Raw genomic sequence first — 27,817 nt, 5'->3', positions numbered from 1 at the left:
AAAGGCATTTTTTCCCTTCCCCCCCCCCCCCCCAAAAAAAAAAAAGAAAAAAAAAAACAAAAACAAACAAAAAACAAAACAAAAAAAGTGGGCGGCACCATCACTCGAGGGACGATACAAGAGAAGTTGTCCATGTAGATATACAAACATACATCTCTGTATATAAATCTCTCTCTCTCTTTATATATATATAGAGAGGCGTGTGTGTGTGTGTGTGTGTGTGTGTGTGTTTCCTTCTCTGTGGTTTTTGATGCATGAGAAATGGGGCGAGGAGGAGGAGGAGCGGGACCCCGGGGGAGGGGGAAAAGAAAAGAGAAGGAAAAGCAACGAGTCGAAGAGTATTTTTGTGTCCTACCGACACTGGGCCAATGGAACAAACAAAATTTTGACGGTTTTCCTTTTTTTTTTTTTTTTCCTCATTTTCTCTCTTTTATTTATTTTATTTTATTTTATTTCTTCCTGCTTGTTTTTTCTCCTGCCGCCTTCGCCCGGCGCAGGAGGAGAAGAGAAATGGCGAGGACGCACGCAAAAAAAAAAAAAAAAAACAACAAACAAAAAAACAAGGAAGAAGCAGAGAGTCCACATGAGGCCCACGTGCATGTGTGTATATGTGTTTGTGTGTGTGTGCAAAGGGCGGTTGTGCAGAGAAAAAGAAACACAAAAGACACACACACACACACACACACACAGAGAGAGAGAGAAGAAAAAAAAAAAAAAAAGAAAAAACGGAGAGTTAATCGAAAGGCAATGGAAACAAAAAACAAAACTGTGGAAGGAAACATCAATACAAACAAAAGACACACACACACACACAAAGAGAGAGAGAAGGAAGTCACATATCTATCAATCAATCTATCAATCTATCTATATGTATTTATATTTAATGGATGTGTACTTCGACACCCCCCAACCCCTCTTGTAATAATAAATATATGAAAGAAATAATAATAATTATATTAATAAAAATAATAAAAAAAAGAAAAGAAAAAAAAAGGACAATTTCTCTCTCTCTCTCCCTTTCTGTTTGTTTGTTTCTCTCTGTATTTCTTTTTCCTCTACCCTACACAATGAGACTTGTTTTCATCACACAGCAACCCCTTTTATTACTATTTTTATTTTCCCCCCGCTTTGGGTTTGCTCTCTCCGTCACACTGGGGGCGTGGAGGGGAGGGGGGAATAAATCTGCATATTCGTCTGACCGCGGCGTGTGTGTCAGACCCAATTATTTCCGCATATATTCATATATATGTGGCTGCGTGTTTTTTTTTTTTTTTTTGGTCCCTCTTTGAGTTCTCAATCTATTCCTTTTTTTTCTCTTCCGCAGCCTTTGTTTCGCAACTGCCAATGCTATGGATGGTGTTATAGCTTTTAATTCCCTTTTTTCCCCTTTTTCCCTTTTTCCCTCTTCCTCCTCCTCTTGTGGGGTTTAATAGTAAATGGGGGTGCTGCCTTGCCCAGCTCCCATTTATTGTGTATTTTCCCTCTTTGTTGTTGCAAGTTTTTTTTTTTTTTTTGGAGTGGGGGGAGGAGTGGGAAGCAGGCACATGGAAGGAAAAAAAAAAAAAAAAAAGAGGCTCTTTTCTCATTTCCTCCACATATGGCACGTACACATATTTATACACCATATTTATCTGCTCTCTATTTCTTTTTGTGTTATTTATTTGCCTTTGGTTTTTCCTTCGATTCTTTTTTTTTTTTTTTCTTCATTTTCATTTTCTTTTGAGTAGTTTTTTGGCGATGAGGAATTGGGGAGGTGGCACGCGTTGAGAGAGAGAGGATCCGCCAAAAAAAAAAGGAAAAAAAAAAGGCCACGGTGTTTTTTACAGGTCGATTCGGGGATGATGTGAGGCTGCTGGTGGGGAATAATGGACGTGCCTACAAGTCTTCCCCTCTATTTTTTTTTTTCCCTTTCGCTCTCTCTTTTTTCTCTCTATGTGCGCATGCATGCATGCATGGATAATTGCCGTGCAAACATCCTCCGGATGAACGCCAAATGGACAATCCGACACAACGATTACGTCACCGTCATAATTGTTTTAGTTTGGGCTTCGTTTGTGGTTTCTTGCATCACGATTTTTGTTGATTTGAATCGTGTTTTGACCTTGATGACGGAGAGGGGGCCGGCCGCACAGTACGACTCCCCTTCATTGCATAAGCGTTGCCTCAAACGACGCCAATTCTAGACGACCAGGACGGCGATGTATAATTCCATTTATCGTCGTTGTATACATGTGTACAACATATCTGTGTTTTTATGTGTGTTTTCGGTCTACCCGTTTGGACTGACATGTGCGGAAACATCTTGCAGTTATGTGTTGTTGGGTTGCTGTGGCGGCTGTGTGCTTTGCCTCTGGTCAGTTTATTTGGCGTCATGTGTTTTATTTCCGTGTGAATGAACGTGCACAGGGGGAGAGGAAGAGCGACAGGAAAAACGCATGTATAAACTGCCCTTTTTTTTCTTTTGTCTTTCTTTTTCTTCCTTCTCCCGCTTTCTTTTTTTTTTTTTTGTGTGGCCACTGTGAAGAAAAGAGGTGGGCGCAATCAAAAGACTCACGGGGAGGCGAACGGAAGAGAAACGTGATTGTGGGGGATACGAAGGACGGTGGATTAGGATTGCGGTCAAGGTGCAGTGCGATGCTCCGCTGGACAGGTGGCAGCAAAGCCCGAGCGTCTTTTTGGCAACCCTCTGGAGATTACAGTACCGGTTTTCGTGGCGCTGACAATGACATCCACGACAGTCGTTCTCGCAACATTCATCATTGCCATCCGACAACATCGCATGAGTGGCGTTCGCGACACCCGTTTTACTCGGACAACAGGAATGAAACAAAAGGCTTCCCCAGAAGGTCTTATACCAACAGAGATGCTACTGTGGCATCATCGTCTGAGAGTGGCGGTAGGCGGTCCCCTTCCTCGGCAAGAAGAGAAGGCCGAGTGGGTGGGGTGGATTGTATGGCACTGGAGTGGTCATTGAAGGCAGCTGCAGCTGCAGCAGCTTCTTCTTCTGCGAAACTGCAGCGGCAAGAGGCACTTGAAGGATGGAAAAAGCCAACGTGCAACATGGCCGTGGGGCACTCGAGGGCAGAAGATCACTCACTAGCGCTCGGTGATGCGGCGCACCCTGAGTGCCAATGCAACCACGCTGAGTCGACGATGGCAGCCCAAATGGAACCAAGGGGTTTGGAACTTCCTTGCCCGGGCTTTGGTGAGCCACGTGCAGAGGAGACGTGGACGGAGCCGGCGTGTTCGCCGCCATTTCACGTCTCTTCGTGGGAACCGGATGCATGGACACTCTCGGATGCCCCAACTTGGGCTCCGCAGGAGTGTTTCTTGTCGCATCTACCAGAATCTGCTGAGGAGTGGGAGCTGAAGGAGTGTAACGAATTTCCACCGCCTCTGAGTTGGGGAGAGACGCATCATGACCCAATGAATGTCTTTTTGGACCAGCGCACATTCTTCGCCTCGTCCAACGTGCCTCCAGAGGACAAAAAAGTGAATGCATTTCTTGATGAATCCGTAACTGCATGGATGGACGACGACTATCCGTGCGATCTGCTTTGGGAGGAGTATATTGAGCCTGCAGCAGCGAGAGAAGGAGAATGGGGAGGTGTTTGGGACATCCCTATTGTCCCTGGTTGCCTCCCGGGTGCAGCCATCACTCGCACGGGGGAATCGGTCGGCTGCTGGACACCGACCCACAGCGACATATATGCAGAAACTTCCGATCAGGCGTGCTTTGATGGATCTTTGCTTCTTCAAACGCCAAAAGAGTCTTCTTTGGGGAAATGCCGATCGCCAGTGGTCTCAAGGGCAGAACCCAACGCGGTTTTGGCCCTCACCTCGATGCTGCGCGGCATGAATCAAAGCCAAAGGATGCCTTATGCCCACTCCAGGGAATCTTTCACGCATTTAAGCCGCGGCCGGGGAGGTCGAAATTTTGTGCGGTACGGTTCGGATGCTGCCATGCGGGAACCGTATGGTTTTCAGCCCCATTCCGGTCAAATTCTCTCCGATCAGACGCCTGCTGCAGCGAGGGGAGGGGGCATGAGAGGCAGGGGACGAGGCTGGCATCGCGGTTATTCATCGCATCTTTCCGGCGGTGTTCCCTCCTCGAGATTTCAGGCGTTTCAGCGCCGGTACCGCCGGGGCTAGTGGCCTCACAGAGAGACAAATAAACCAACAAAAGAATATGCAAATGAAAGATACAGAATGAAGGATGATGGACGCGCACGTGTCGCGAAGAGTTATGATTTAATTGTTGTAAATACACAGATATTACTTTTTCCTTTTTTATTATTTATTTGTTTATTTATTTTTATTTTCTCTTAGGGCCCTTTATCAATAAATTGTAAACGGATGCCCTTGTATTTTACCTGGCCACCCACTCCTGCAGAGAAGGGAAGGAATGAGTGGAAGGAAAGAACAGAAGCGGAGATGTGACTGCGTCACCTCCCTCTCTCTCTCTTCTTTTTTTTTTTTTTTGTTTTGACTTATGCTTAGCTACCTCGCGTTTGTTGCTTGCAGGCAGACAGGCACACCCGCAGTTTTGCGGATGTTCAAAAACGACAAGAGGATGTGCTCTGCGGTGGGGATTATTCGAATTTTTTTTTTTTTTTACACTTCTGCTTTTTCTTTTTTCCTTTTTTTTTTTTAAATTTATGCAAGGGCTGTGATGAATGCGTGGTTTCATGCGACTCAGGCAAAGTGCGAGGTGGTTTTTGAGATGAAGCTCGCACTTTACGAAGAAGCCTGCGCCTTCCTGGAATCGAGTTGCCATCATGATGCTGGCGATGACGGCGACGGTGATATTAATGGAGGCGGGGCGGAGGCCGCCGAGTTGCTCCCACAGCTGCTGCTTATGGAGAAGATGCGACTCGAAGGGCCACTCAAACCCCCCAAGAGAAGGGGCTTCTTGGACACGATTGAAGAGCAGTTAAACGCCGTATATAATGGGCTGGAGGAGGGATACAATCTGAATGCCGAGGATACACGGGTCTTTGGACACGCGGTGTTCCCCCCACATGTGGTGACTGGCACCGATGTGTCGGATTCAGGCACGGGTTCCAGCGTTGGGCCGCAGCTCTACGGGGAACTCACTTCAAAGGGAGTTCGTCAGCTCCACCGTGCCGTGCTGCAGTGTCTTGAGCGAGTTGGCATTGTTGCCCAGACTGAAGAAGTAAAAGTGGAGGAGCAGGGAACACAAGGCCCGCACCAACCGACTCGTCATGCTGTCGTGGGGGTTGATGTTGGGAGTGGGACGGGGAAGTTGTTGTTTGAGTGGTCCTTGTTGGCTCAGCGAGATGCGATGCTGCCGGCTCATTGGACACATGTGGGTGTGGAGTTGGCGCCCTCACGAATGCAAATTGCCCGCCGCGCCATGAGTGGAAGCGCGTCGCTCGTGTATTCTCCCACAAGGCAGCGGTGGCGCGTGAAGCTGCCGTGCGGAGGTGCGGGTCAGCAGAGGGAGGATGGGGATGTGAAAGTTGTGTTGTGCGAGGCCGATGCCTTCACTCCCGGGCTTCTTTCCAACGAAACATTTGTTCCTCTTGCAGACGGCGGGACAGAAAACGATGCTGCACCGTGTGATTTCAACAAGAAGGTGTCTTCTCATCTTGTGGTGTTCTGTTGCGGCTTGGGGTTTCCAGAGCCTGCCGTTTGTGAGCTATGTGCCTCGCTGGAGCGTATGTGGCAGAAACCACACATGGCGTCATCAGCATGGCAGTCTTTGACTTGTGTCTTTCTGCTCCGTGCCTTTACTGGGCTGCGATCGTTTCCTCTCTTTAGGTTGTGCACGGAGACGACGGGACCTCATGACGCGAGTGTTGGCTCCATTTCCACCATAAAGCTGAACACAACATGGATGGATGAGGCTCCTGCCCGGCTGCTGTCGTTTCGTCGTGTGTGTGACAGGTAGATGGAGTAGAGTGCGCATTTCTAAATGTATACACTGCGTATTTGGAATTTACATTATTGTTATGAATTGCTTTCCGTGGACACACACACACACACATAAGTATTTGGCTAACATTGCAGCCACAGGATTGTACTTACACGCACGCCTATGGCATATCTCTGCCATGCGTGTTTGTTTTCTTGTTTCCATTGCTTTGCCCCGACCTCTTTTTTTTTTTTTTTTTCCCTTTTCTTCACGGCAGCAGGTGCGAGTCCACCTTTACGTTTGGATAAAGCAGCGAGGCAAAAGGACAGGAGATCCGTTAAGAAGAAGAAAAAGGAAAACTACAACAAAAAATAAAAGGACGAAGAGGGAGGGGCGCAAGATGACACCGCTCCTCCATTCTCTGGCGGACCATGTGAGTCTTTTCACTATGGCCGTTGCTATGGGCGGGATTGCCGTCTTCATTTATCACGCGCATCGGGGAGGGAAGTTGGGCAAACTGCTGCCATCCTCCTGCCGTGGCCGTCGTTCGCCCGTGCTCAACGGCGTTGTCGCTGGCCAGCAGCCGGAGATGGCAACGAGGAAGGCGATACATCACATCATGCGCGGGGAGATTGCAACACTGGGCGAGTTGGTGTACTTCTTTCGCGGCGTTGGCAATGAGAAGAAAATTTTCATTGATCCCGTTCTTCTGTCATATCTGCAGCGTCTCTTGGCGGCGGATACCCCGCCGGACGCCATTCCACCTGAGCTTCAGGATGCGCATTTGCGGAAGATGCTGTGTCAGCTTTGTCACTGCAGCGAACAAGCTACCCGTTTAAAGATGGAACGCGCCACATCATTTGATGCTGAGAACCCAGAACACATGCGCCTGCTCAGGGAGTTATGGGCGGCAGCGGGGAAGTTGCCTGCCGACTTTTCCCATCGCAGTGATAAGTGGGTGGAGTTTGGCTTCCAGGGGCTCGATCCCGCAACGGACTTCCGCGGGGGTGGCGTCTTGGCCCTGCGGCAGTTTTTGCACTTTGCTCAAACACACAACGCGGAATTTAAGGAGATGATGACCTTTAACAAGAGGGCTATTGCTGCAGGCGAGGATAGCTGGTATCTTTTGGCCGTTGTCTCCATTCAGTTTACGGCGCAGTTGTTGCTGCAGCAGGATCACACGTTTTATCTACCGCAGCTGGAGGTTTTGTATGACACCATCCGTAGAGAAGACGAGGACAACGAGAAGAAGCTTGGTGTTACGGTGCGCCACGTGGGCGATGCACGTGCGGAAGTGATGGAACGCAGCTGCGGCAACAAGGAAAAGGGCGACACCGGTGGCGGCAATCGGAGCAAAGCGGTTCGCACTCCATGGAGCGAAAAGAGCGACTTTGAGGCGGGCTTTTACTTACTTCATCATCAGCTCCTGCTGCACTTTAAGACGTGCTGGCATCGTGACCTGCCGCACGTGATGGAGTACGGCAAATACATGCCAACAGTATTCCGGAGCTTCTTCGTGCAGGCCTGAGTGCCTGTGCGACGCGGCAGGTGGAGGAAGGGAGCAGAAACAGCTGAGAGAAGGGCGGAATTTTGGTCCGACACGAAGCATGTCTGATGGATGGTCAGTGAGAGGCACCGGCGGCAGCGTTCTCCATCTTTTTTTAATGTTTCAATACGCACCACTCTGTGCAGGTGACTCTGCGTCTGTCGCTGTGTGCATGTGTGCGTCGGTTGTATGACGCACAAAATCAGCTCTCATTGTGGGCAGGCACATTTCCATTCACGCCTCCCCTGTTCTTTTTACCCTTCCCCACCCTACGAGTTTCACCGGTCGTGTAGAATATATAAATATATACATGTTAATATTTCTTTGTACTTGCGGAGAGGACTGTTCTCATTCATCTTCATTTGCAACTTCTCAGGAACTGTTATTACTAAGAACGGAGGGGGGGGGAGGGGAAAAAAAAAAAAAGAAGAAGGGGTGGGGTAGAGGGGTGAAGAAAATAAATAAATAAAATAAAATAAAGGAAGAGTAAAGTTGTGGCGTCCGAGTGTGTGAACAAGTTCGTCCGGGAGAGTCAATTTAACACATACATAAACATACATACACATATATTGAGAGGGAGAAAACGGCGGGGTTTTATATAGGTAGGCAAAACAGAGAACAGGAGTGGTGACAGGAGGATGTCTTTGAATGCGAACGCAAAGGAATGGCGCCCGGCTGGTGAGCTTGCATCGTTCCTGCTTCCGGCTTCCACGAGTGAAAGAGAGTGCAACACTGTTGTAGGGAATGGCGTGGCCGCCGATGTCTCCGCCGACAAGAATGATGCCGCCGTGCCATCGTTGTCGCAAGAAGAGGAGCAACAAAAAGAACAGAAACAATCTCTTGACGCCGTCATGGCGTCCCCGTCATACTACCCTTCTTTCACGCGTGCGGGGTTGTGTGCGGCGGCGGCGGTGGCTGGTGGCGCTGCGGTAGAGCTGGAGGGGGTGAACTGGGCGGAGGAATTTGAGCGTGTCATGGCTCTCACGAAGGAGTTGATTGAGCGTCAGATGAACGGTGAGAGGGATGCCTCCAGTAAGTTGGACGGAGGCCACACGAAGCCGGGCCACAACGTCAGCGCTGAGCAGAACTCACCACAAAAACCACAAGGTGCAGTGAAAGCCATGGACCCCAGCCGGTACCCGGCACTGCCGGGCACGGACGAGGTGAGGCCACTAGTGAGCGGCAAGTGGGTAAACGCACCGGCGGCTCTGCTTTCCAAGTCGAGTGCTAGTGTCAGTGGCGAGGCGCATGCTCGCACAGCACCCGCAGCCGCAGCCGCAGCCATAGCTTCCTCCACCCACCCCTCCCCCGCAGCGGGTGTAACGGAGCTGGACGAGAACGGTAGACCACTTCCCCCGCTCACCTCGAAGGGCAACCGGAGGTGGAAGAAACCCACGAAGGCACAACAAAAACGTGAGATGGCTCAAAAGAATGCCTTTGAGGCCTTTGCAAATGCTCTGTTGCACAGTGTCTCCCCGTTTATGGCGCCGCTACGAGAGCGATGCAAAACATCTCTTCCACACATTAAGGTTGACCAGCGGTTTGGGAAAAGTGGGCAGCCACAGACGGCCGTGGCACAATTTGTCGTAGCCCCACTGATCACGAACTACCGACCGCGGCATTTCCATGACCTTACCCCTGGCGACCTGATGGAGTTCCATTACGACTTTGCTCAGGTATTGAAGCAACTTAAATCCGCAAATGCCATTCTTTTTGGGTATGGTCCGGTATGGAAACGTTATGCGGTGCCTTACTGCTATGTGAACTGCAAGGAATACCGGCAGGAGGTGTTAAACCTGTGCCCAGACGAGGTTCCCAACATGCGTGTGGAGGCCATATATGAAGATGATATACTGAAGGACATCACAAACGTAGTGCTTGCTGTGGAGGAGCTGGAACCATTGCACAATATGTCAATTATTCAGGCAATGAGCCGTCGTGTTAACTTAGCCCCTCTTTTTGACGCATTTGACACCATATTTAAACCAATCGAAAATTACCGCATTGTCATACGCGATTTACACCGCGCTCCATCTACATATCTGATTCAGACTTCTAATCACGAGATCCAACAAAAGCCATCTCCCCTCGTGCTATACAACGACCCCAATCTGTGGTACGAGCTTCCCGTCGTCAGCCGCATAAAAGTGGAGGAAAAAACAACAGGGGATGCCCTGGAGCACCATGCAGTGGGGTCAGCGACGACTTCTGCCTCCACCAAAAATGCAAAGGGGAAATCCAATGTCGTCCCGAACACCAGGAATGGTCACTTTATTTCAGCCGAGTGCGGCCCTCGAAGTAAGCGCAGCAACCCGGGTGAAATCTCCTCGTTGGCTCTGGTGGCACCAGTGGTGGGGAGCGTTCTTTGCGTGTTCATGACGGCCTTTATTTTGTGGCGGCGAAAGTCCAGTCGTTAGTCTCCCGCCCACACTGCGTCCCTGTCAACATGTCTGGAAGTTCACAGGCGGAGCGTCTCAAGACTCTCAGTGTTTGTGTGTGTGTGTATATGGAGCGTTGCGGCCCGTTTCGCTGCAACAAGGCGAAGAGTGAGGGGCCAAGAGAACGTAAAAAAAGAAAAAAACAACAACAAAAAACAAAAGACAAAATAAAAATGCAGCCACAACAGCAAAGGGTTGGGATCCAATGGAAGGGGAGACGCATTAAAGGCGTGCACACGGGCGAAGACAATTAACCACGAGCGCTAACGAACTAGAAGCAAGAAGGAAAAAAAAAAAAACAGAGTACATGAGACGCAAGAATAAAGGAAAAATAAAGAAAGAGAGAGAAGAAAGGAGAAAAAAAGAAAAGAGGCGAAACAATTACCCGGCAACGACACCATAATGCGAGGAATAAGCGCATGCATTCGCAGATGAATCATTGATGGCAGTGCAGTGCGGTCTCTTGTTAGTCGACCATTGTCCGTGGAGACGATGGCAGTCAATCAACAAATGATCGCTTAAAAAAAAAAAAAAGAGAAGAGAGGGGGGAAAAAAAAGGTGAGGGACGAAGAGGAACTGCTCTCATCATCTACGCTTGCACGAATTCTTGTTGAAACGTTTTTGCACGCCTCTCGCCACCTAATGGTATTTGTAACCAACCGATCCACCTTCTCTAAAACGGCGCAAATGCTTTTTCAGGTGTTTAATATAACCTACGTTTTTACCGTGGCATGTCTCCACTGTCATGCGCTGTCTTCCCCTTCTTCCTGTCTCTTTTTGTTTTTTCCCCTTTTTTTTCCCTTCATTTCCCTCTGCGTTCCCAAAGTATTTGAGTCTACCACTAGCTATATTGAAGCACCGAGACGAGATGCGAGTCCCTGAGTGCGCACCGTCTGTGACCGCGAGTTTGTTGTCTACACACGCGCTGTACTGGCTTGCGTGCTGCGGCGTTCTGCTGCGCTGCCCGACATGCACCGCTGCCCAGATGTTCATTGTGCATACCCCTCACGTTTCGTACGATGAGGCCCGTGCGACGTGCAGTAGCCCTGGCGGGGGTCCAGTGGAGGCACGCATTCCGGCGATCGAGACGAAATACGTTTTTTTGTTGAGGACTTAGTCTGGACATTTAAGGAATATCATTTTCTTCCTTTTTGGGAGCCGTGACGACTGCGGCCTGTAGCCGCGTGAAATTTTTAACTGTGCGTGGTGCTGGAGGCAGAATTGGAGGAAGCGATGCGATTTGGGCTCTTTCTTTTACCTCTCAGCTCTGAGAGTGTTGGACCGACTGGTGTCTGGCATGTAAGGGAATTGGGGCCTCTCCTTCCCGAGCGGTCCTCGTGCCCGTCGGGTTCTTACACTTCGCTAATTTCTGGACGCCTGGGCGAACTCGTTGTACCGGCCTCCTTTCAGGGTGATGCACACGTTGTGCCAGTTCGAGGACCCCACCGTCACTACCGTTGCTGCTGATTCATTTGTAAAGGAAACATCGACGATGGTTTCTGGCTCATCATTGTTTTTTTCTTTGCCAGACGGGTGGCTGGTTGCGATTGACCGACGCGGCGTGAAGGGCAACTGATGGGCTATTGAGGCCGTGCTATTTATTTTTCGTGGCACACTGACGTCGGTCCTGTCGTACCTTGCCCTGCGACCCGATCCCGAGAAGGAGGAGTAAAATTTCGGAGAGACTGATGAGCATGAGGAAGATTGGGAGGAGGAAAAGGGAGTTGCACTGAAGCGCTGTGTAGAGAGGAATGGACGGCATCAATTTGACTTACTGAGCTTCTGGTGGATATTTTTCACCATGTTGCCGTTGACAGCGATGCTTCTAGAATCTGCATGACGGTATATATATATAATGATGTTGATTTGTTTACTGGGATGCATTTTTTATTACTTTTTTTTTCTTCTTTTTCTCTTTTCACGGTTTTATTTCCAGCTGGTTTTGTTTTAATTAACTTCTTCATTCTTATTATTATTATTATTATTTTATTTGTGCGTCATGGATTTAGTTGTGAGACGCTGAGGCTTTTTTTTTTTTTTTGGCTTCTGGCCGTTGGCGAGGAGGTGTTGTTGGGTGCATTGTTTTTTGTTTGGGTGAAACCGCATGTGATTTCCGTGCCGTAGCAGCGTGAATTTAGGAGGTACCTGTTGTCGTTTGTCTGTGAGCAGGACACCTTTGCTTTAATTGTTCTTTTTGTTTTCTTTGGGAGGCGGGTGAAGGGCATTTTTGTTTACCTTTTTTTTTTTTTTTTTTAGGGAGCAGCCCACACACACACACACGCAGGCGTACGCAGGCCTAAGAGGATCATGCCCCATAGGATGGGTATTGGTCTTGTTGAGCGTCATCGTGGGGGGATTTCAAGGGAACTGCCTGGCCCCGCCGCTGCTGCTGCTGCTGCTGCTAGTGGTGTTGGTGGTGGTGTCATTGACGAGGGGGACAATTACGATGAGGGGCCACGACCGAGTTCTTTTGTGCCGACGCCAGAGCCTCGTGTACCTGCCACGGCTTCCACTGCTGCTTCTGCGTCCTTCTTGCATGCCGGCATCTCCACGTCTCCCCGTTCAACGAGGGCGGAGCGGAACACACTTGGGGGATCGTTGTCCATGTCACCTGTGATGGATGGGGCATCGCTTCGTCGTCAGGTGCGGAGACGGTCCTCCGTCGCTCACGTGCGGCGGCTGGATCTCAGCACGACGGTGATGGATGGTGTGGAGTGGAGCTGGCTTTGTCGGGATGTGCTGCCAACGATGTCGAGCCTGATTTACTTGGGATTGGCACACATGGGACTCACAGACAAACGACTCGTGGAACTCATTCGCGAGTGCCATTTAGATTCTGTGAGCCGCAGTACGGCGCTGCCATTATCTTCCTCATCATCACTTTTGTCAAGACGGTCAGGGGGTCGTGTGGCGTCAAAGTCTATCATGTTTGGCGATGCGTCTTCTTCCCCAACGTCACGTGAATTTAGTGCTGGAAGAAAGAAACCTGCAAGGGCGTTGCCGACGGCTACGGGGGCGCGTGGAAGACGTGAATTGCGTGGACTGAGCGTGTTGGATTTAAGGGGGAATCATCTAACGCACCGCAGTGCAGCTCCTCTCGGAAAGCTTCTTCTTTGCGTGGCAGACACCCTGGACGAGCTACACTTATCGGGGAATCCTTTGCAGGACTATGGGCTTCAAATCTTGGGGATTTATTTGGCCAAATTGAAGCTTACGTCCCTGCGTAACGAGCAACACTTTTTCTCACCGTCGCTGGTGCAGCAGTATGCGGCAATTCTCAAAAGGAAGAAGAGAGAGGCTGAACACGAGGTGAGGCTGCGGCACGGTGTACTTCAGGGACCAACCCACACCAAGACGGACGAGTGGCTGCGTGGGGAGAATGGAGGACGAAACGCGAAGGAAGAAGAAGATGATGCCTGCGGTGAGGCGAAAATTCATTTGGGAATTTCATTCCTGGACCTGCGAGATTGTCAGGGCTCCGCACGGGGAATTTCGGAGGTGCTCGCTGGTGCCAGTCGTGCCCACCGATTGGAAACCATTCTGTTAGCAGGCAATGGGGCCTTAGCAGCAGCGCTTATTCCTCCCAAATCAACATGTACGGATGGAGAGATGTCACCGTTGGCAACAGGAAACAGAGGTGAGGGGCCTTCAGAGACAAACCCGTCGCCTACAGCGAATCGATTTTCTAGTTTTCAAGAACTCCAATACCCATGCGCGTTATCAGCTGTAAACCTTTGCAGGGTACCATTATCGATCATGTGTACACCCATTGGCTGCCGCGAGCTTTTTTTAAACATATTTTTTTGTTGCCCCAAATTGATCCTGTTGGATGTCTCACGGAGCCTTGACTTTTCGAAACTGCCAAATTCGCTGCTGCAGCAGGTCCTGATGGATGGAAGAGAACCTTCGAGTGACCCACGTACCTATTGGCGCCTGCAGCGGGAGTTGGAGGGGGTGGCGGAGTTTACGCTAGATGCAGTGATGATTGGTCGCCAATCGTGCGTGGGAAGCATTCTTTGTGAATTGGTCGCACATGCGGCATTTAACGCGCAGCGACGGCAAACTGTGGCTCCTTCCGCATTTTGTCACTTGAAGGAGTTGTACCTAAATGGTACGGGAGTTACTGACGTGGCGGTACGAGGTTTGGCGATTGCCGTATCCTCTTCGGGGTCGACGGGCGTTCTTTCTAGTCTCACGGTGCTTGACATGGCGGATAACCTCCTGACAGTTAATGGCTGTTTGCAGGTTATGCATGCCTTTATCCTTGATTGGCCAGTGACCCCTTCTGTGTTGTCAACCCTGGCGCTTCAGGGAAATGCTGGGATTTATCATGATGATAATGACACCATTCTGCTGCTTCAGCAGGTTGCCGAGGCTGCTGTGCAGAAGCGGCGTGAAGAAAGACAACGGCGTGATCCTGTCGACGGAAAGGGATTCCCATCGCCGCTGAGCATTTATCTCGGTGCTGTGCATGCAGCAATCTTCAGCATCTCAAGCGGCGGGGTGACGGCCTCGACTGGGGTGCCACGCACACATACCACCCGTTCTTCTTGGCGAACTGAAGGGGACAACATAGCGGCAGCAGCAGCGGAAGAAAAGGAAACCGTGAAAATGGCGAGGAAACGGGAGCAAGGCGAGGTGTTGGCGGTACATGAGAGTGATTTCGATAGGGAATTCCCGACGTTTCAGCTCGGAGAAGTTGGGCCAGCGCCGTCTCCACAGAAGGCGGTGAGGCCGTTGATGGAGGGACCAGTGGGTGCTTCGTTCATTTCTCCACTTGGCGCACAAATGGCGGCGCCCTGCGATGTTAGCTCTATCCCACCCGGAGAGACCCCGCGGCAATTTCTCTTCTCCATGCCGTCGACACCATTGATGCCGCAGCGCACGGCGGATCGGTTACGTCCACCCGATCAACAGAACAGGACACCGCTGCGACAAGAAATCAAAGAGGGAGGGCAGCGGCGTAGGAGTTTCCCCATTTTGTCGCCATTGGTTGTAGATGATAGTTCGTTTATTGCCGGAGGATCCACCACGGAATTCATCGCGGGAGAGACGCATCGTGGTTCAGTCTTTAATATCCAGCCGCCAACAGGGGTTTCCTCACCGAGTAGAGGAGCCGGTGTTGTGCCTCGTTTGACGTTAGCAAAAGGAGATGACCGGCGGGCAATGGACGTCGCGACCGCCACACATGGGCGTTACTGCAACGGTGGACGCGGGATAACACCACCGTCATCCACAACAAATGATCATCCTGTGCTACAAGACAGACAGACTGCTGTGCAGAGAGAAACATCATTCACGTTGGCTTCTTCTCCCAATTCCAAGGCGTTTAAATTTGGCTGTCTCTTTGCCTCCATGGACGTTAGCAAGGGTCGCGACAGCAACGTGGAGAAGGGAAATGCTTTGACCAGATCTCGTGTTAGCGGGGAGGAAATTAACAAATATAATGATGGTGGTGGTGGTGGTGAAACTGATGCTGGGGAGAAGGGAGCACGTGTAATGCCTGAAACCGCGAAAGTTTTGACTTTGCACGGAGATAAAATCCTGGGGCTGAAGGAAGCTGAGGATGGTGAGTCACCAGTAACGGTGTCGTATGGTGGCGGTGCTGTTGGGCGTGAGAGGCAGACAGCATCAAAAGTAGAGGTCACAAGCAGCGCTGTGGACGGGAAATGGAGGATGAACACTGCTGCGAGGCTCGGTCGCTTGCAGAAACAATTTTTGAGTGAGCCTCTGGATGAGTCGGACCGTCCAGTGATGATGATGACATCAACAGCTCATTTTCGCTCGGATAAAACCGACACGGATGATTCTACCGCTGTTGCCACTGCCGGCAAAGATGCCACCGTGATGAAACCGGAGCCAATCCAAGATTTACTGTTGCAGAAAAATGGAATAGGGGAGGAGAACATGCGTTCCGACCCTGTGATACCGGCATTGGGTAACCTCGATGACATGGAGACGGCATCTTTGAGACCGATAAAAGGACGTCGTGAGAAGAGCTTTGTCATGTCCTATTACCACCCCATGGGGCACATACTCTGTCGTGGCTGGCGCCTACTGTATCGCAACGATTCAGTTGGCGAAGATGCCCGGGGATGTGTTGAGCGTGATGTGTGGACGCTTCTGCAGCCACTGGATACAGAACAGGGAAGTGCGGTGGTGAGTTCCGTCTCGTTTGTGGTGCCATCGGCGGAAGACATGGATAACGATGCGGAGTACGGCATCACAAGACTAAAAATTGTCTCCAATGAGCGTCGCTCCGTGCTAGCAGAACGGTTACAGCATAACGCAAACATGGAAAATGGGATAATTGCCTTTCCGAGGCTTATTGCGGCAATTCGGCGAGCCGAGGAGGACACCGTGGATGTGATTGCAGCCATGCTTGACGCGGCTCATGGTAGACTTCCTCCAGAATACGTGGGATGCACTGCGGAGGAATTGGTGCACGGGCGGCACGGTAACGAGGACGAGTTAATGGCTGAACTTGGAGCGGCCATTGCTGCCGGCGGCAGCGATGAGGAATCACAGGCGTCATTCAATGAGGAGGAATGTGCGGCGGACCAACTGCCTTCCTTCTCCAGCACCGTTGATGCCTTTCCTCTCGCTGAGGAGCCCGTTGAGGGAATCGCGGAGGACTCGCAGTTGCTTCAGTCGCAGAAACAAACAACGAAGTTGAGGGAGAAATCCGAAGAGGCAGAGGAGGAGGCAATAATGCCGAGTGCCGCCTTATCTCATGAATCCCCTTTATTTAACGTGGCTGATAGGCCACAGGCAACTTCAGTGAGCGCAGAGGAACCGCCGGCAGACACACCGGAAACGGCTTCTCCTGCGGGAATCACGGTGCAGCTTGACACGGGGCCAACGACCAGCGCTCATGCTGCATCAGCAACAACTGCGGGGGTGGGTGAGGCGATGAATCAACCGGCGCGGAGTGTGGTTGGCCGAATGAAGACATTTTTGTTTTCTTTTCCGCATCGTGAAGGTCACTGCCTCTGCCGAGGCTGGCGTCTCTTGCATCGTCCAGACTCTGTTGGCGAAGAGGCACGACGGCTACTGGAGGCGGATGTGTTGTCGTTTCTGCGGCCAGCAACTGAGGAGGAAGAAAAGAACGCCGATAACGATACCAGAAAAATTTCTGGCGATGTTTATGATGATGCGTCTGCAATGAAGGCTGTCGAGTCGGTGTCCTTTACGTGGGAAGGGTCTTCGTCGTCTACTATGCAGCTACAGGTGGTGACCAGCGAGCGTCGCGCCGTCATTTCACAACGAATACAGCAAAACGTCGTTGGGGATGAAGGGATGTTGCCACGCTTTTTGGAGCTTCTTCGCAGCAACGCAAATTACGACACCATCCATGCCGTGGAAACGTATTTGCAGCGACAGGCCTCGGTGGATTTACGGGAGCGCATTGCCAACCGTTACCGTTCCATCGGGACGCTAGTCCATTACTATCACGGCGATGAGGCCGCCATGTTAGTGGAGATTGGTGCGGCAAGTATGGTTGATGTGGAGGCCACTGTCGCTCCTGCAGCTGCTGATTCTGCTGCTGTTACGTCGATACCGTCGCGGGAAATCCTTGAGGGTGAGTCTGAACGCGGCGCCAAGGAGGTGATGGCGACGGGAGACGGTGAGGAAGCACACCGGCTGCTGGAATGCGGGGATGGGGTTCAGGGGCTAAATGAATCATCGCTGCATTTGCAGGAGACGTTGACGGGGATTCACAGCAACGAGAATGTTGTGGAGAAGGAAGACCACCACACGGCAGAAAATACGCCCTTGTCCCGCCGTTCCCCCCTCTCCTTTCTGACCCTTTCGACGCCCATTCAACGCGAGGGAGATGGACGCAGCGTAGAGTTGACACCACACGGAGGTAAAAGTGGCAGCAGCCAACACATTCACAACAGTGCCGCCAACAAGAGCGAGAAGACGGTCACGAAGAATGAGGATGTCAGCAGTCCTTCAGCACACATGCAGGAGGCCTTTGCGGAGAGAGTCCGTCGTTTACAATATCTAGCATACAGTGCGATGGCCAAGGGTGCGATTCTATTGGATAAGCGCCAGAGGCACAAGCTGCGCATCTGTAAAGGAAAATGGGGCCGACAGCCCGTCACGATTGCTGTGGAGTGGGATGTATTTCTTGTGGTATATTTTTTGAGGGGCACGAGATTTGGCATGAAGTCGCACAAGACCCTCGTGTTGGTGCACCCTGTGGCCTCTGGGGTGCGGTGCTGTGTTGATGTTGACAACAACGTTGGAGGCCGTGTGCATGCGATACGCATCCGATTAGAGCGTGCACATTCCCCGGATGAGTTGGGAGTGCCCTTGCAGGAAATAGAAGAAAGGCTGCATTCGGTGTCGATGCTCAATTCTCGCTCGAGGTCTATGGCATCTTTACATGCCAGTTTGATACCAATGCAGAGTGTGACAAACATGAGTATTGGAAGCAAATCGTCGTCTGTTGACACCGTCGATTCTGTGCTGTCGGCGCCAAGCACGGAGCGGCTCCTGCAGCGATCCGTGTCTTTTCAAGTGACTCTGAGTGATACGAAAAAGGCCCGTGAGGCGGTTGCCGCGATTTGCGGCGTGGTGCAGCATGCAGTGAAGATGATACAGCAGACGATCTCCGAGCAGGATCGCCATGCCGTGGCCCGCCCACTTCCTGCAACGCGGACAAATTAGAAGAGACGAGGTGAAAATATCTTCATATATTATACGCACACGCACATGCCTAACGAAATGCGTACATGCCCAATTCACGTATGAACGTGTGTGTGTGTGTGTGTGGCTGTATTGCACTTTATTCCTGGCGCCACTGCAGCTTTTCTCATGTTCTTTGTATTTGTTTATAGCGAGCAACGTGGAATAAGCGCTTTTGATGGAGTCCGTCCGTGTGGGATGATCCACGCCTCCAAGAAAACGGGGAGGCGACAACAAACAAAAACGAAAGAAATGAAGAGCGGACGGCTTCGTTCCTGGTTTTTTGATTTCTTTTTTTCTTTTTTTCCCTGCTGATTCTCCTCCTTTTTTAAACCTCTTTTCTTCCGTGGTGGCCACGCCCTCGATGCCACATTTCTGTTCGCCACTTTTCACGTTTGATCTCCACGCCGGCACGGCGTGTTTCCTCCCGTTTTTTTTTGTTTTTTCCTCATTTCTGTGCGCTGCCGTCTCACTTTGACGCTCTTCACATCCCTTGCCCAACGTCACACACACCAAGAGAGAAAGATAAATGTACAAGAAGGCCCTTCACTCTTTCTTCCTGAAGGTTCACCCGGATTTTTTCCACCACAACCGCAGCCAACAGCTGGTGAACGAGAACTCCGTGGCGCGCCTCAATGAGTTGCTGAGTTGGGCCAAGGCGTTTAAGAGCGGCACGCTACGCCCGCCCCCGGCGACATCCATCACGCTGGCCTTCTACACGAAACCCGACGACGGTGGCGTGGGTGAGGATGCACCAGGAGGCAACCAGCAAAGGGCGGCGCCATCCTCCTCCTTCTCCCAAGGCGGGTTTAAGGCAGAGAAATCGTCGTCGCCGTTTCTCATTGAGTCCACGTTTGAGCTGGCAGACAACTTCACTCCGGACGACGCCCATCGGGGCTCGGTGGAACGATCCGTCAACAAGTTCCTGCGGGACCTGCTGCGGCGGGCAGCATGCATCGACGGCATCACAGAGTCCATCTCCAGCGCAGAGGACGCGACGGCGGAGCGTGCGGAGGCAAGACCACTGCGGCGGCGCCCCGGTCCACATCGACGCAAGGTTGAGAAGCCTAAGTCCCTTTTGGATGAGGCGACAGAGAGCATGACGTTGCAGTGGAGCATCACCCCGGCACCAACGCTGGATGAACTGATGGAGGCGGATCAAATTCTTTTTGCACGTGAACTGTCCCCTTTGCAATCTGCCTCTGCACTTCACACGCTGCGCCAACATCTTGGGGAGCTTCGATACCCGGCATGGGAGTCTATGCCACTGATCATATCGAACGAATTCAACATTGGCGAGGTCGCAGGGACTTTAACGATTCCATGGGACTTCACCCCTTTACAATTTCTTGCCTTTCTTGCACGGAACGATAAGGCCATTCTACATTGCCGTGAGGCCGCTATGCGTTTTGCGAATACGATGGAACAACTCATTTCCGAAATTAGTCACGAACTTGACTTGGACGATATTTTGATATCTTGTAGCCATAAGGATGCCATTTTGGTGTTGCAACTGCTGCAGCGCAACAAGGAACTTCTTCGTGGCTATGGTTTAACTGATCTCACACTGGAAATTGGGACACGGCATGCCATGCGGGCCAATGGTGTGGTGATCATCAGTTGCGAACTCACCGCCGACGAGCTGCGCCCATGGCTAAAGAAGTTACAGCCCAAGCTTGCCTTACATAAACGCCTTTACCGGATCTCAAAGCAACTATTAGAGGCGACAATGTGGCATTTAAAGGAATTTCGAACGATGGCTGAACCGGGCGGCATTGACGCTTTTAATAACGACTACACATATGCCCAAAGGCTGGAATGGGCGAAGGAATTGTTTCGCATCGGTTCATCGTTGGCCCCATGGGACTGGAAGGAAATCACATTTGTACTTGCCCCTGATGTGGATGTTGACTGGGCGAAAGGGCTCATTGCTCTCCCCTATAATTTTAATGGGGATGCCTTTGTACGTTACGTTGAGGAGGTTCAGCACGAGGCCAAGAGACGCAAGCGGGAGGAACTTCTAGAGGACGATGCGATGCGACGTCAGGGGGCTGAAGACAAGCGGCAGCAGGAGCATGACGAGGAGTTGATGGTTCAAGCTGACGAAAATAAAGAGAGCGGAGAAAAGTTATCTCAGGATTACTTGCGTGACATGTACAGGCGGACGAGTCCACATATGGAGGAATACCTGGCGTCTAGTAGTCACCGCGTGGACACGCTGTCGGTGGAGCGGCCACTCTCACACGCCGTGACGTTTAACTCCGACGCCGAGGCTGAAGACCAGCTGAAGTGGGAAGGGTTCTATGCGGATCCATACGTGGACCAAGTGCCTACAGGCGATCTGGACGACGTTGCCCACACGTTCATGCTAACAAACCGCTGGCACCGCGAGGAGGCGGCGAAGAAAATGCTCGAACAGCTGCGTGACAGTTACGGGAAGAAAAGCCGCCGATTTGATTATCAGAAGATGGGCGATGTGCTGGAAATTAACAACGCCAAAGTGCAGCCAAAGGGATTTCCAACGATTCCGAGGGGATTAAGACCAACCCAGTAGAAGAGGAAGAACCACACCGGGTATATACAATATATACATATATGTATATCTGCGAGGCGATGGAAGAAACTGCAGTGAGTGTCTGGTAAATAACAATCAAAAAAAAAAAAAAAAGGGTGGTGCGGGTGGTGGAGAGAAGAAAGCCATGACTTGGGACCTTTTCTCGTTTTAGTTCTGCGTGTGTGTGTTTGTGTGTGTGGAGAGGGCCATGCAGAAGTTTCATGAAATGCAACCTGGCCGACGCCTGAGGGGTGGTCAAGGCGTCGCTTGCACCACATGTTCTGATGGCATCTTCTGGTTATAATTTCTTTTTTTAATTTCCTTCTTTTTTCTTTTTTCTTTTTTAGGGCAGAAAGCTGAAGCGAAACAGCAACAAGAAGAACAAAACAGAATGGGCCGGAACCCATTTTTGAACGCAGTTTGCCAGCGCCCTTAGCGGAACCGTGTTACCCCGCCGACGGGATTTTTCCACCGTGTCAGCTGCATTGGGTGTCAAAGGTCCGCGAGATTGTCTGCTCCCTCCCTTTTTTTTTTCTCTCTCTCTCTGTGCTTTTGTGTGTGCCAGTGGTTCATGTAGCGCCCCTCACCCCTTGTGCAATGATGCAATATCCTCAGCTGCGTTCTTTCGGAGTGCGTGCAGCGTGACCGAAAACAGCGAGACACAAGAAGCCAAAGAATTACTGATTTTCCCACTTTCTTAGCGGAACCGTGTTACCCCGCCGACGGGACTTTTCCACCGTGTCAGCTGCATTGGGTGTCAAAGGTCCGCGAGATTGTCCGCTCCCTCCCTTTTTTTTTTTTTCTCTCTCTCTCTCTCTCTCTTTGTGTGTGTTTTTCTTTTTTTTTTGTGCTTTGCCCCTTTTCGCATTGTAATTTTGATTAAATGCGTCCTTTTTTTTCTTTATGTTGCGTGTGCAGGCGTTGCACACGGCAGCAGTTGGAGTGAGCAGGGAGCATAGCGATTAACAGGGTGGAAAGAAAGAGGAGGCACGAAAAAAAAAAAAAAAAAAGGTAGAAAACGACTATATGCCGGAAACGGAATACCCGACATGGGCCATTGCTGCAGTGGCGGTATTTGGCCGTCACACTACCCCGCTGTTCATACGCACCTTCATCTCTCCGCGGGAGGTACTTGAGCACCCGGATGCCGCCACGTGCGCAAACCTTTATGCTGGCGAGGAGGATGTTGTGCGTCTACATTTCCTTTTGTTTTCCTCGCTGGATCGATGCGATGACATTTTACGTGAGCGGCGAAAGCAACAACAGCTGGAAAAGGGGAGTTCTATTGCTTCTCGACAAGGCCCCGGTAGTCTCAGGACGGTGGTTGGGGTATCTGCGGGTGCGGATGTTCGTTTTCTTGGCAGGCTCCTGCGAAATCACAAGTTTACTTCCTACGGTTTCCAGTCCGCCTCCGGTATACGGACGATCTTGGCGATTGTGGGCGACATCCCACTGGACGCGGTTTTGCCGCTTTGCCGCTCAACTTACGAGGCGGCATCGGCGGCGCTCTGCAATCCGTTTCGAACCCCACGCATGCACGCGCACCTGCTGCAGTCGTGGTCCAAGTCGGGATCGCAAGAACCAACTATTCTTCCAGCAGAATACGCGGAAAATTTGAGAGCTGCGCCGACGCCAGAGAGAGTGGCGGAGGAACCCTCACTGGCGTATTCGCACGGGTTTAGGGAGCAGATACGGACGATAATTGAGCCATTCACGGTAACGGCACGCAGTGCTCTGATCTGATTTCTAGCCGGTCTCTTGTTTCTCTTATATCTATATATATATGTGTGTTTTATATGCGTTTTTTCTGGCGTTGCTCGCCTTTCTTTTCCCTCTTTGCATCTCTTTCTCTCTCTCGCTGTGTGTGCGTGTGGATTTTTTCTTTCTTTCATTCCCTTTTTTTTTTTAAATCGGTTGTGGAATTTGTGGCGCCCTGCAGTTTTGGTGGCCGTATATTCAAGGAGCCTTGTCTGCAGCGGGTCCACCAGCACCTGTAAAGGCGGAGGGCACGCTTCACATATCCATTTATTTATTTATTTATATTTTAGGGCAAGAGGGGAAAAACAAGGGAGGAGCAGCGAGGGGAATTTTTTACATTTTTCTTCCCCTTTCTCCCGTGTTTGTTTCTTTTTTTTTCTTGCGTTGGTAGAACGAGGGGTGAGTTGCCGGACGTGAGGAAAAAAAAAGAGTGAAAAAAAAAAAAAAGAGGACCGACGGCATCGTGAGGGGAAACGAGGCGACAATAAAAAAAAAAAAAAATAAAACAAAACAAAACAACAAAAAAGAAAAACAGGCGGCTTGTGGGCATTTGAAGGGTGGGAAAAAAAAAAAAAAAAAGACTTCACCCGGCCATCGTCGAGCGAACACACAAGCACAGGAATAGAGAAGAAGAAGGAAAAAAAAAAAAAAAGGGAAAAACAACAGAAAAGGGAGGGGATAGAGGCAGGAGGGACACAACACGTGGGTACATATACATATATATTGTAACACCTAGTGACCAACCCACTTATTTATTTATTTGTTGTTTTGCACAGAGTGAAAGGAGGAAAGGGGGGCGTAAGGACACAAGTCATTAAGAAGAAAAACCCACAACGGGAGGCAGAAAAAGAAAAAGAAGAGGGAGAAAAGAAAAGGAAAAAAAAGAGGGAAAACCGTGAGGGCGGCGGGTGACATAAGCAGCAAATTAGAGTGGCAGGGGGGTATCCACCAAAGAAACAAACAAACAAATACAAAAAAGAAGGAAACACACTGGGGAGGCGAAGTTTTTATTAGGGCTTTCCAAAGGAAAAAAAAAAAAAAGAAGACACTCATCGCACCCCTCAAACAAAACAAGAGGGAGGGACGTATAAATAAAACTGCTGCAGTTTTTTTGTTCAGTTGTTTCTGTCTGTGTTGACCCGTTTGGACTCGCACCTGAGGTGGGGAAATCGGCAGGATGGAGAATCATGGGGTGGCTGAGGTTGACCTTCTCGCGGAGCAGCTGTACGCGGACCCCGACCCAACGGTTCGCCGGCGTGCACAGGCGACACTGGGGGTGCTTGCCAAGGAAGAGACCGATAGTCATCTTTACTACGCCATTCTCCGGCAATCCAACAGTCAGTATACACTTCTGCTCATTGCACAGAGTATTGTGTCGTGGTTTAGGTCCACACGGAAGTGGATGAGTTCGGAGGAACAGCGAGAATTGATTGTGGTGCACTGTGGCGGTTGTCTGACACGTATGTTTGATACTGGGGCACCCAAACACGTGGTGTCAAGTCTGCTCACAGCCTACGCGAGATTGACGAAACTTGCCTTTGAGAACGAGCCATTTTTAGAGGCCGCGGTGGATTTTCCTTTAGAAATGTTGATACGGGAGCAAAAGGGTTCTTCAGCAGCCGTGTTAAGTTTGATGCTTCTCAATGTCATGGTGCAGGAGTTTTCAAGACATGATACCAGCAAATCTCAGACGTATCTTTCTTTTGTGGCGCACCGTCACTGCAGCGGCAACTTCAGGGAGGGGCCCCTTTTAAAAATTTTCTTGGCAGCATTAAAACAACTGGAAGGAATAACAACCGACTCTGTGCACATTTCAGAAGTTGTGAAGTTATTGGAGAGTTGTTTTCTTTTTGATTTTCGTGCCATCATGATGGATGAGACGGAGGGATTGCCATTTTCCCTGTTTCCAACGTCGTGGAGGAGTACATTGTTGAACAAGCAGAACCTCGGCACAGTATGGGGTCAACATGCAAGGTTACCCTATCCACACTGTGCGACCCTGCTTTCGGGCATTGTTAATATATGCAGCGTACATCGCACGCTGTTTGATTCTTCGGAGGAACGGGGGGAGTACCTGGAGTACACCCTTACAATGTTAACGGAGGTTACCATGATACAAGATGGTCGTCTTAAGATTCCACATTATGTTGAATTATTTGCCGAAGCGTGTACGCGGGTGTTGACATCATTTGGATATCGTGAGCTGCGTCTCCTCAAAGCCTTTGAGCCATGGGTGAATGCTCTTAGTATTTTGTCTGTGGAGGTGGTGTCTATTCCATTTGGTCAGGAAGGTAGCTTTTCAACAGCGAGCAGCATCTTGTCCTTTTGGGCTACATTGACCACATCCAAGCGGCGTTCCTACCATGATGCATCGCAGCGCGATATTGAAGATGTGGTGACGCAATTGTTGCAGAACTTTGTAAAGGCCCGTATTTGCAATTTGGAAATGAACGCGGTGGATCCTAACTTTTTGATCAATGACGATAGTCATGACCTGAACAACTCGGTGATTGCACAGTCCGCTTCCTACGCCACTATATGTTTACTGGATCCTCTGACATGTATAAGTGACCTTGTCACCCACCTCAACCAACATTTTGTTGCGCCGATTCTCTCGTCACCGCTTTCAACAGGGTGGCTTTTTTATCTTGTTGGAAGTGTAGTGGGGCCAGTGGTGGCCGCTGTGGAGGAGGGAGGGGTAGCAAAATGTTCCCACCTGCTTTCATTTGTCGTATGGTGCTCCACGAACCGACTGCGTGCTGGTGATAGGGATCCCGCAATGTTTGGACCCTTTGTGGAGTGCGGTTCGCTGCAATTTCTAACGCATTTACAGACAGTTTTTTCAGGGGCTCGCCAGGCGCCTCTTGCGACGATTGTTACAAATGTCTTTGGGAGCCACTCACAAATGTTTCAATTCATTTTGGATAGTGCGGGTCACAACTTGTTGCGGGGGGCTGAAGATGCGAGGGCGGTGGACATTATCCGTACATCGGCTGCTGTCATTACAGCTGCCTGTCGAGATGCAACACCGGAGTTACTGCAGGATTTAACGTTTGACCTTCCTCCATTCTCTGAGCTTCCATTGGCGCAGTCTGAGCGTACATATAAGTTACGCACGGATCTGATGAAGGCGTTATGGTTTATTCGTCGGTCCGAACCAACCACATACGAGCAGATGACTTCGTACCTCTCGGGTATTGAAGCAAACATGCAACAAACATTAAATAACGAATTGACAAGTACAAGTTTTGTTGCGGGTTGGTTGCGTGACTTGCGTGGTGCATGTCAGGCAATGAATGATGAGGGAAACCTTTTTAGCGATTTTTTGGAATGGGTTTGTGGTCATTCTCACGTCTTTGTGGATGTTCTGAATAAATCAGGGGAGTCTCCAGTTATAGTGAATGCACTGATGCGGTTTTTATGTGAACTTGTAGCCACTGGAAGGTATGGACGTTTTTATTTACGTCCAAGCGGTAATAGTGCTGTGGGTTTAGTGTTGTTTGTAAACCTCTGTGCTTTCATTGAAAAGGCTGAGGAGGCTGTTTTTTCAGACTACCGTATCGCCTCAATTGCTGAATCATCTTCCGACTGCGAAAAGACCCTGAAACCTTGGATGCTTTCTATGAATATTATGACTAAATGTATACGGGGCTCCTTTGTACCATTTGGGGCTATGATGTACTATAATGACAGGAAATATGAAAATAACGCCTTTCATTTAGTACGGAAACTTACAATGTTGGAGCCGAATGTGTTCAGGGAGCGCGCCAAGTTCAGGGCTGCCGCTCTGGATCTGCTCCGTTCCATGACAGAGGAGCAATTATATTTCCCTCTTACTCACCTGGAGAGCAACGAGCTGCTAAAACTGGTGGAAATTGTCGTGTCCATCTGTGAAGACGTGGATACCCCGCCAGATGTCCTGCTGCATGGACTGAGTTTTCTCGGTTTCATTGCAGGGTTGGTACGGGATGTGAAGGAGATTTTGTTTACCCCAACCATGCAGCCCTCCAGGGGCGACGCCGCCGCGCCACCGCCGTTATCTTTGTCCCACTCATTCGTGCCAATTCTCTCGTCCCCTTCTCCGGCATCTCGCGCTGGTCAAGCTTCCCCGATGTCGCGATTCACTCGGGAGGCAAATGGGAAACTCGCCCGTCTGCTTGCGCCTCATCAGGAATTGTGGCAGCACCTCATTTCAGTTGCGATGGGCATCATTGCATACCGCGATCACGCCGTGAGCGCAAGCAGTGGAGTGGTGTACCCTATTTTTGAGGCACACCCTCCTTTCTGGTATAACTTCGTGGAGCAGTTTGTAGCTTCGTACCCGAAAAGGAAGCAGTTGGGCATCCGTGAGGCATTGTCCATCCTCACAAACGCCTCGGAGTCACAAGAAAAATTTTTTTCAGAGGTTTTCACATTTCGTCAGGCCCTTCGACGCCTGAACACGTGATGGTTGCGGAATGAAAAGAGGAGAAGAAATAAATGTGTAGGGATGGACCCGTGCTGCGAGTATCTCCCACCATTATTATTGGTTGCGTGTGGCACCGCGTTGGTGTGCGAGCTTTTGTGTGAGTGTTGTTTCCAGGCGCGGGACTCCTTGAGGACGGGCGTTTCCTGGGGGGTGACGAAGAAGATTAGCGAAGAGGGGGAGAGTTGGTGGTGGTCGTTGCTGACACGGGTACACTCAGGGCAGTGGCACACATAACTGGTGAAATGGAAGGGATGCGCTAAAGAGGGGGGCTGAAAGGAAAGGAGAAGGAATGGCAAGCGAGGCATTATCGTGTGTTTATTTTGCTTGCTGGTGGTGTGCCAGCAGCTGCCCGGTCGTGGCGGTGGGAGCCCCGTCTTTTTTTATTTATTTTTCTTGTTGTTCTTGTGTGTTTCCTCGTGGAAGCGTGGAAGGCATGCAATTTTTATTTTTATTTTTGGTTTTGTTTTACTTGACGCTT

The 27,817-nt window shown here is 50.3% G+C and overlaps 8 protein-coding genes across 8 annotated transcripts, besides 30 other annotated features; all 8 read left to right on the top strand.

Annotated features, from left to right (window-relative positions):
• Window positions 1-13,933: a sequence feature (heterozygous, non-Esmeraldo-like haplotype).
• Window positions 34-87: a microsatellite.
• Window positions 201-230: a microsatellite.
• Window positions 265-324: a sequence feature (C-rich).
• Window positions 393-458: a sequence feature (A-rich).
• Window positions 528-560: a microsatellite.
• Window positions 595-627: a microsatellite.
• Window positions 665-689: a microsatellite.
• Window positions 701-726: a microsatellite.
• Window positions 838-868: a microsatellite.
• Window positions 941-972: a microsatellite.
• Window positions 1,000-1,057: a sequence feature (GA-rich).
• Window positions 1,642-1,721: a sequence feature (A-rich).
• Window positions 2,311-4,152, top strand: Tc00.1047053507615.130 (hypothetical protein, conserved; the record flags this gene model as incomplete). The annotated part of the gene is made up of 1 exon (XM_810691.1): window positions 2,311-4,152. One exon carries the CDS (start codon window positions 2,311-2,313, stop codon window positions 4,150-4,152), a length of 1,842 nt encoding a protein of 613 aa, XP_815784.1.
• Window positions 2,451-2,507: a sequence feature (A-rich).
• Window positions 4,276-4,321: a microsatellite.
• Window positions 4,602-4,652: a sequence feature (A-rich).
• Window positions 4,673-5,914, top strand: Tc00.1047053507615.120 (hypothetical protein, conserved; the record flags this gene model as incomplete). The annotated part of the gene is made up of 1 exon (XM_810690.1): window positions 4,673-5,914. The coding sequence occupies one exon, from the start codon at window positions 4,673-4,675 to the stop codon at window positions 5,912-5,914; it is 1,242 nt and encodes a 413-aa protein (XP_815783.1).
• Window positions 6,279-7,406, top strand: Tc00.1047053507615.110 (hypothetical protein, conserved; the record flags this gene model as incomplete). Its single annotated transcript, XM_810689.1, has 1 exon — window positions 6,279-7,406. One exon carries the CDS (start codon window positions 6,279-6,281, stop codon window positions 7,404-7,406), a length of 1,128 nt encoding a protein of 375 aa, XP_815782.1.
• Window positions 7,879-7,904: a sequence feature (AT_rich).
• On the top strand, window positions 8,063-9,841 carry Tc00.1047053507615.100 (hypothetical protein, conserved; the record flags this gene model as incomplete). The annotated part of the gene is made up of 1 exon (XM_810688.1): window positions 8,063-9,841. One exon carries the CDS (start codon window positions 8,063-8,065, stop codon window positions 9,839-9,841), a length of 1,779 nt encoding a protein of 592 aa, XP_815781.1.
• Window positions 9,991-10,036: a sequence feature (T-rich).
• Window positions 10,185-10,233: a sequence feature (T-rich).
• Window positions 11,825-11,853: a microsatellite.
• On the top strand, window positions 12,170-18,541 carry Tc00.1047053507615.90 (hypothetical protein, conserved; the record flags this gene model as incomplete). Its single annotated transcript, XM_810687.1, has 1 exon — window positions 12,170-18,541. The coding sequence occupies one exon, from the start codon at window positions 12,170-12,172 to the stop codon at window positions 18,539-18,541; it is 6,372 nt and encodes a 2,123-aa protein (XP_815780.1).
• Window positions 12,242-12,265: a microsatellite.
• Window positions 13,934-15,109: a sequence feature (areas merged during assembly that could not be assigned to a particular haplotype. This can correspond to areas where the two haplotypes were merged or to regions with more than two copies in the genome that were merged during assembly.).
• Window positions 15,110-27,817: part of a sequence feature (heterozygous, non-Esmeraldo-like haplotype) that runs on past the window's edge.
• Tc00.1047053507615.80 (hypothetical protein, conserved) lies at window positions 19,089-21,113 on the top strand (the record flags this gene model as incomplete). The annotated part of the gene is made up of 1 exon (XM_810686.1): window positions 19,089-21,113. The coding sequence occupies one exon, from the start codon at window positions 19,089-19,091 to the stop codon at window positions 21,111-21,113; it is 2,025 nt and encodes a 674-aa protein (XP_815779.1).
• Window positions 21,894-21,935: a sequence feature (GA-rich).
• Window positions 22,140-22,856, top strand: Tc00.1047053507615.76 (hypothetical protein, conserved; the record flags this gene model as incomplete). The annotated part of the gene is made up of 1 exon (XM_810693.1): window positions 22,140-22,856. The coding sequence occupies one exon, from the start codon at window positions 22,140-22,142 to the stop codon at window positions 22,854-22,856; it is 717 nt and encodes a 238-aa protein (XP_815786.1).
• Window positions 23,137-23,160: a sequence feature (AT_rich).
• Window positions 23,358-23,403: a microsatellite.
• Window positions 23,492-23,541: a sequence feature (T-rich).
• Window positions 23,497-23,562: a sequence feature (CT-rich).
• Window positions 23,717-23,757: a sequence feature (T-rich).
• Window positions 24,049-27,318, top strand: Tc00.1047053507615.73 (hypothetical protein, conserved; the record flags this gene model as incomplete). Its single annotated transcript, XM_810692.1, has 1 exon — window positions 24,049-27,318. The coding sequence occupies one exon, from the start codon at window positions 24,049-24,051 to the stop codon at window positions 27,316-27,318; it is 3,270 nt and encodes a 1,089-aa protein (XP_815785.1).
• Window positions 27,778-27,806: a microsatellite.

Source organism: Trypanosoma cruzi, genomic scaffold, assembly GCF_000209065.1.
Source record: "Trypanosoma cruzi strain CL Brener 1047053516269 genomic scaffold, whole genome shotgun sequence".
Classification (NCBI taxonomy): domain Eukaryota; phylum Euglenozoa; class Kinetoplastea; order Trypanosomatida; family Trypanosomatidae; genus Trypanosoma; species Trypanosoma cruzi.
This window is presented reverse-complemented; position numbering and strand designations above follow the sequence as displayed.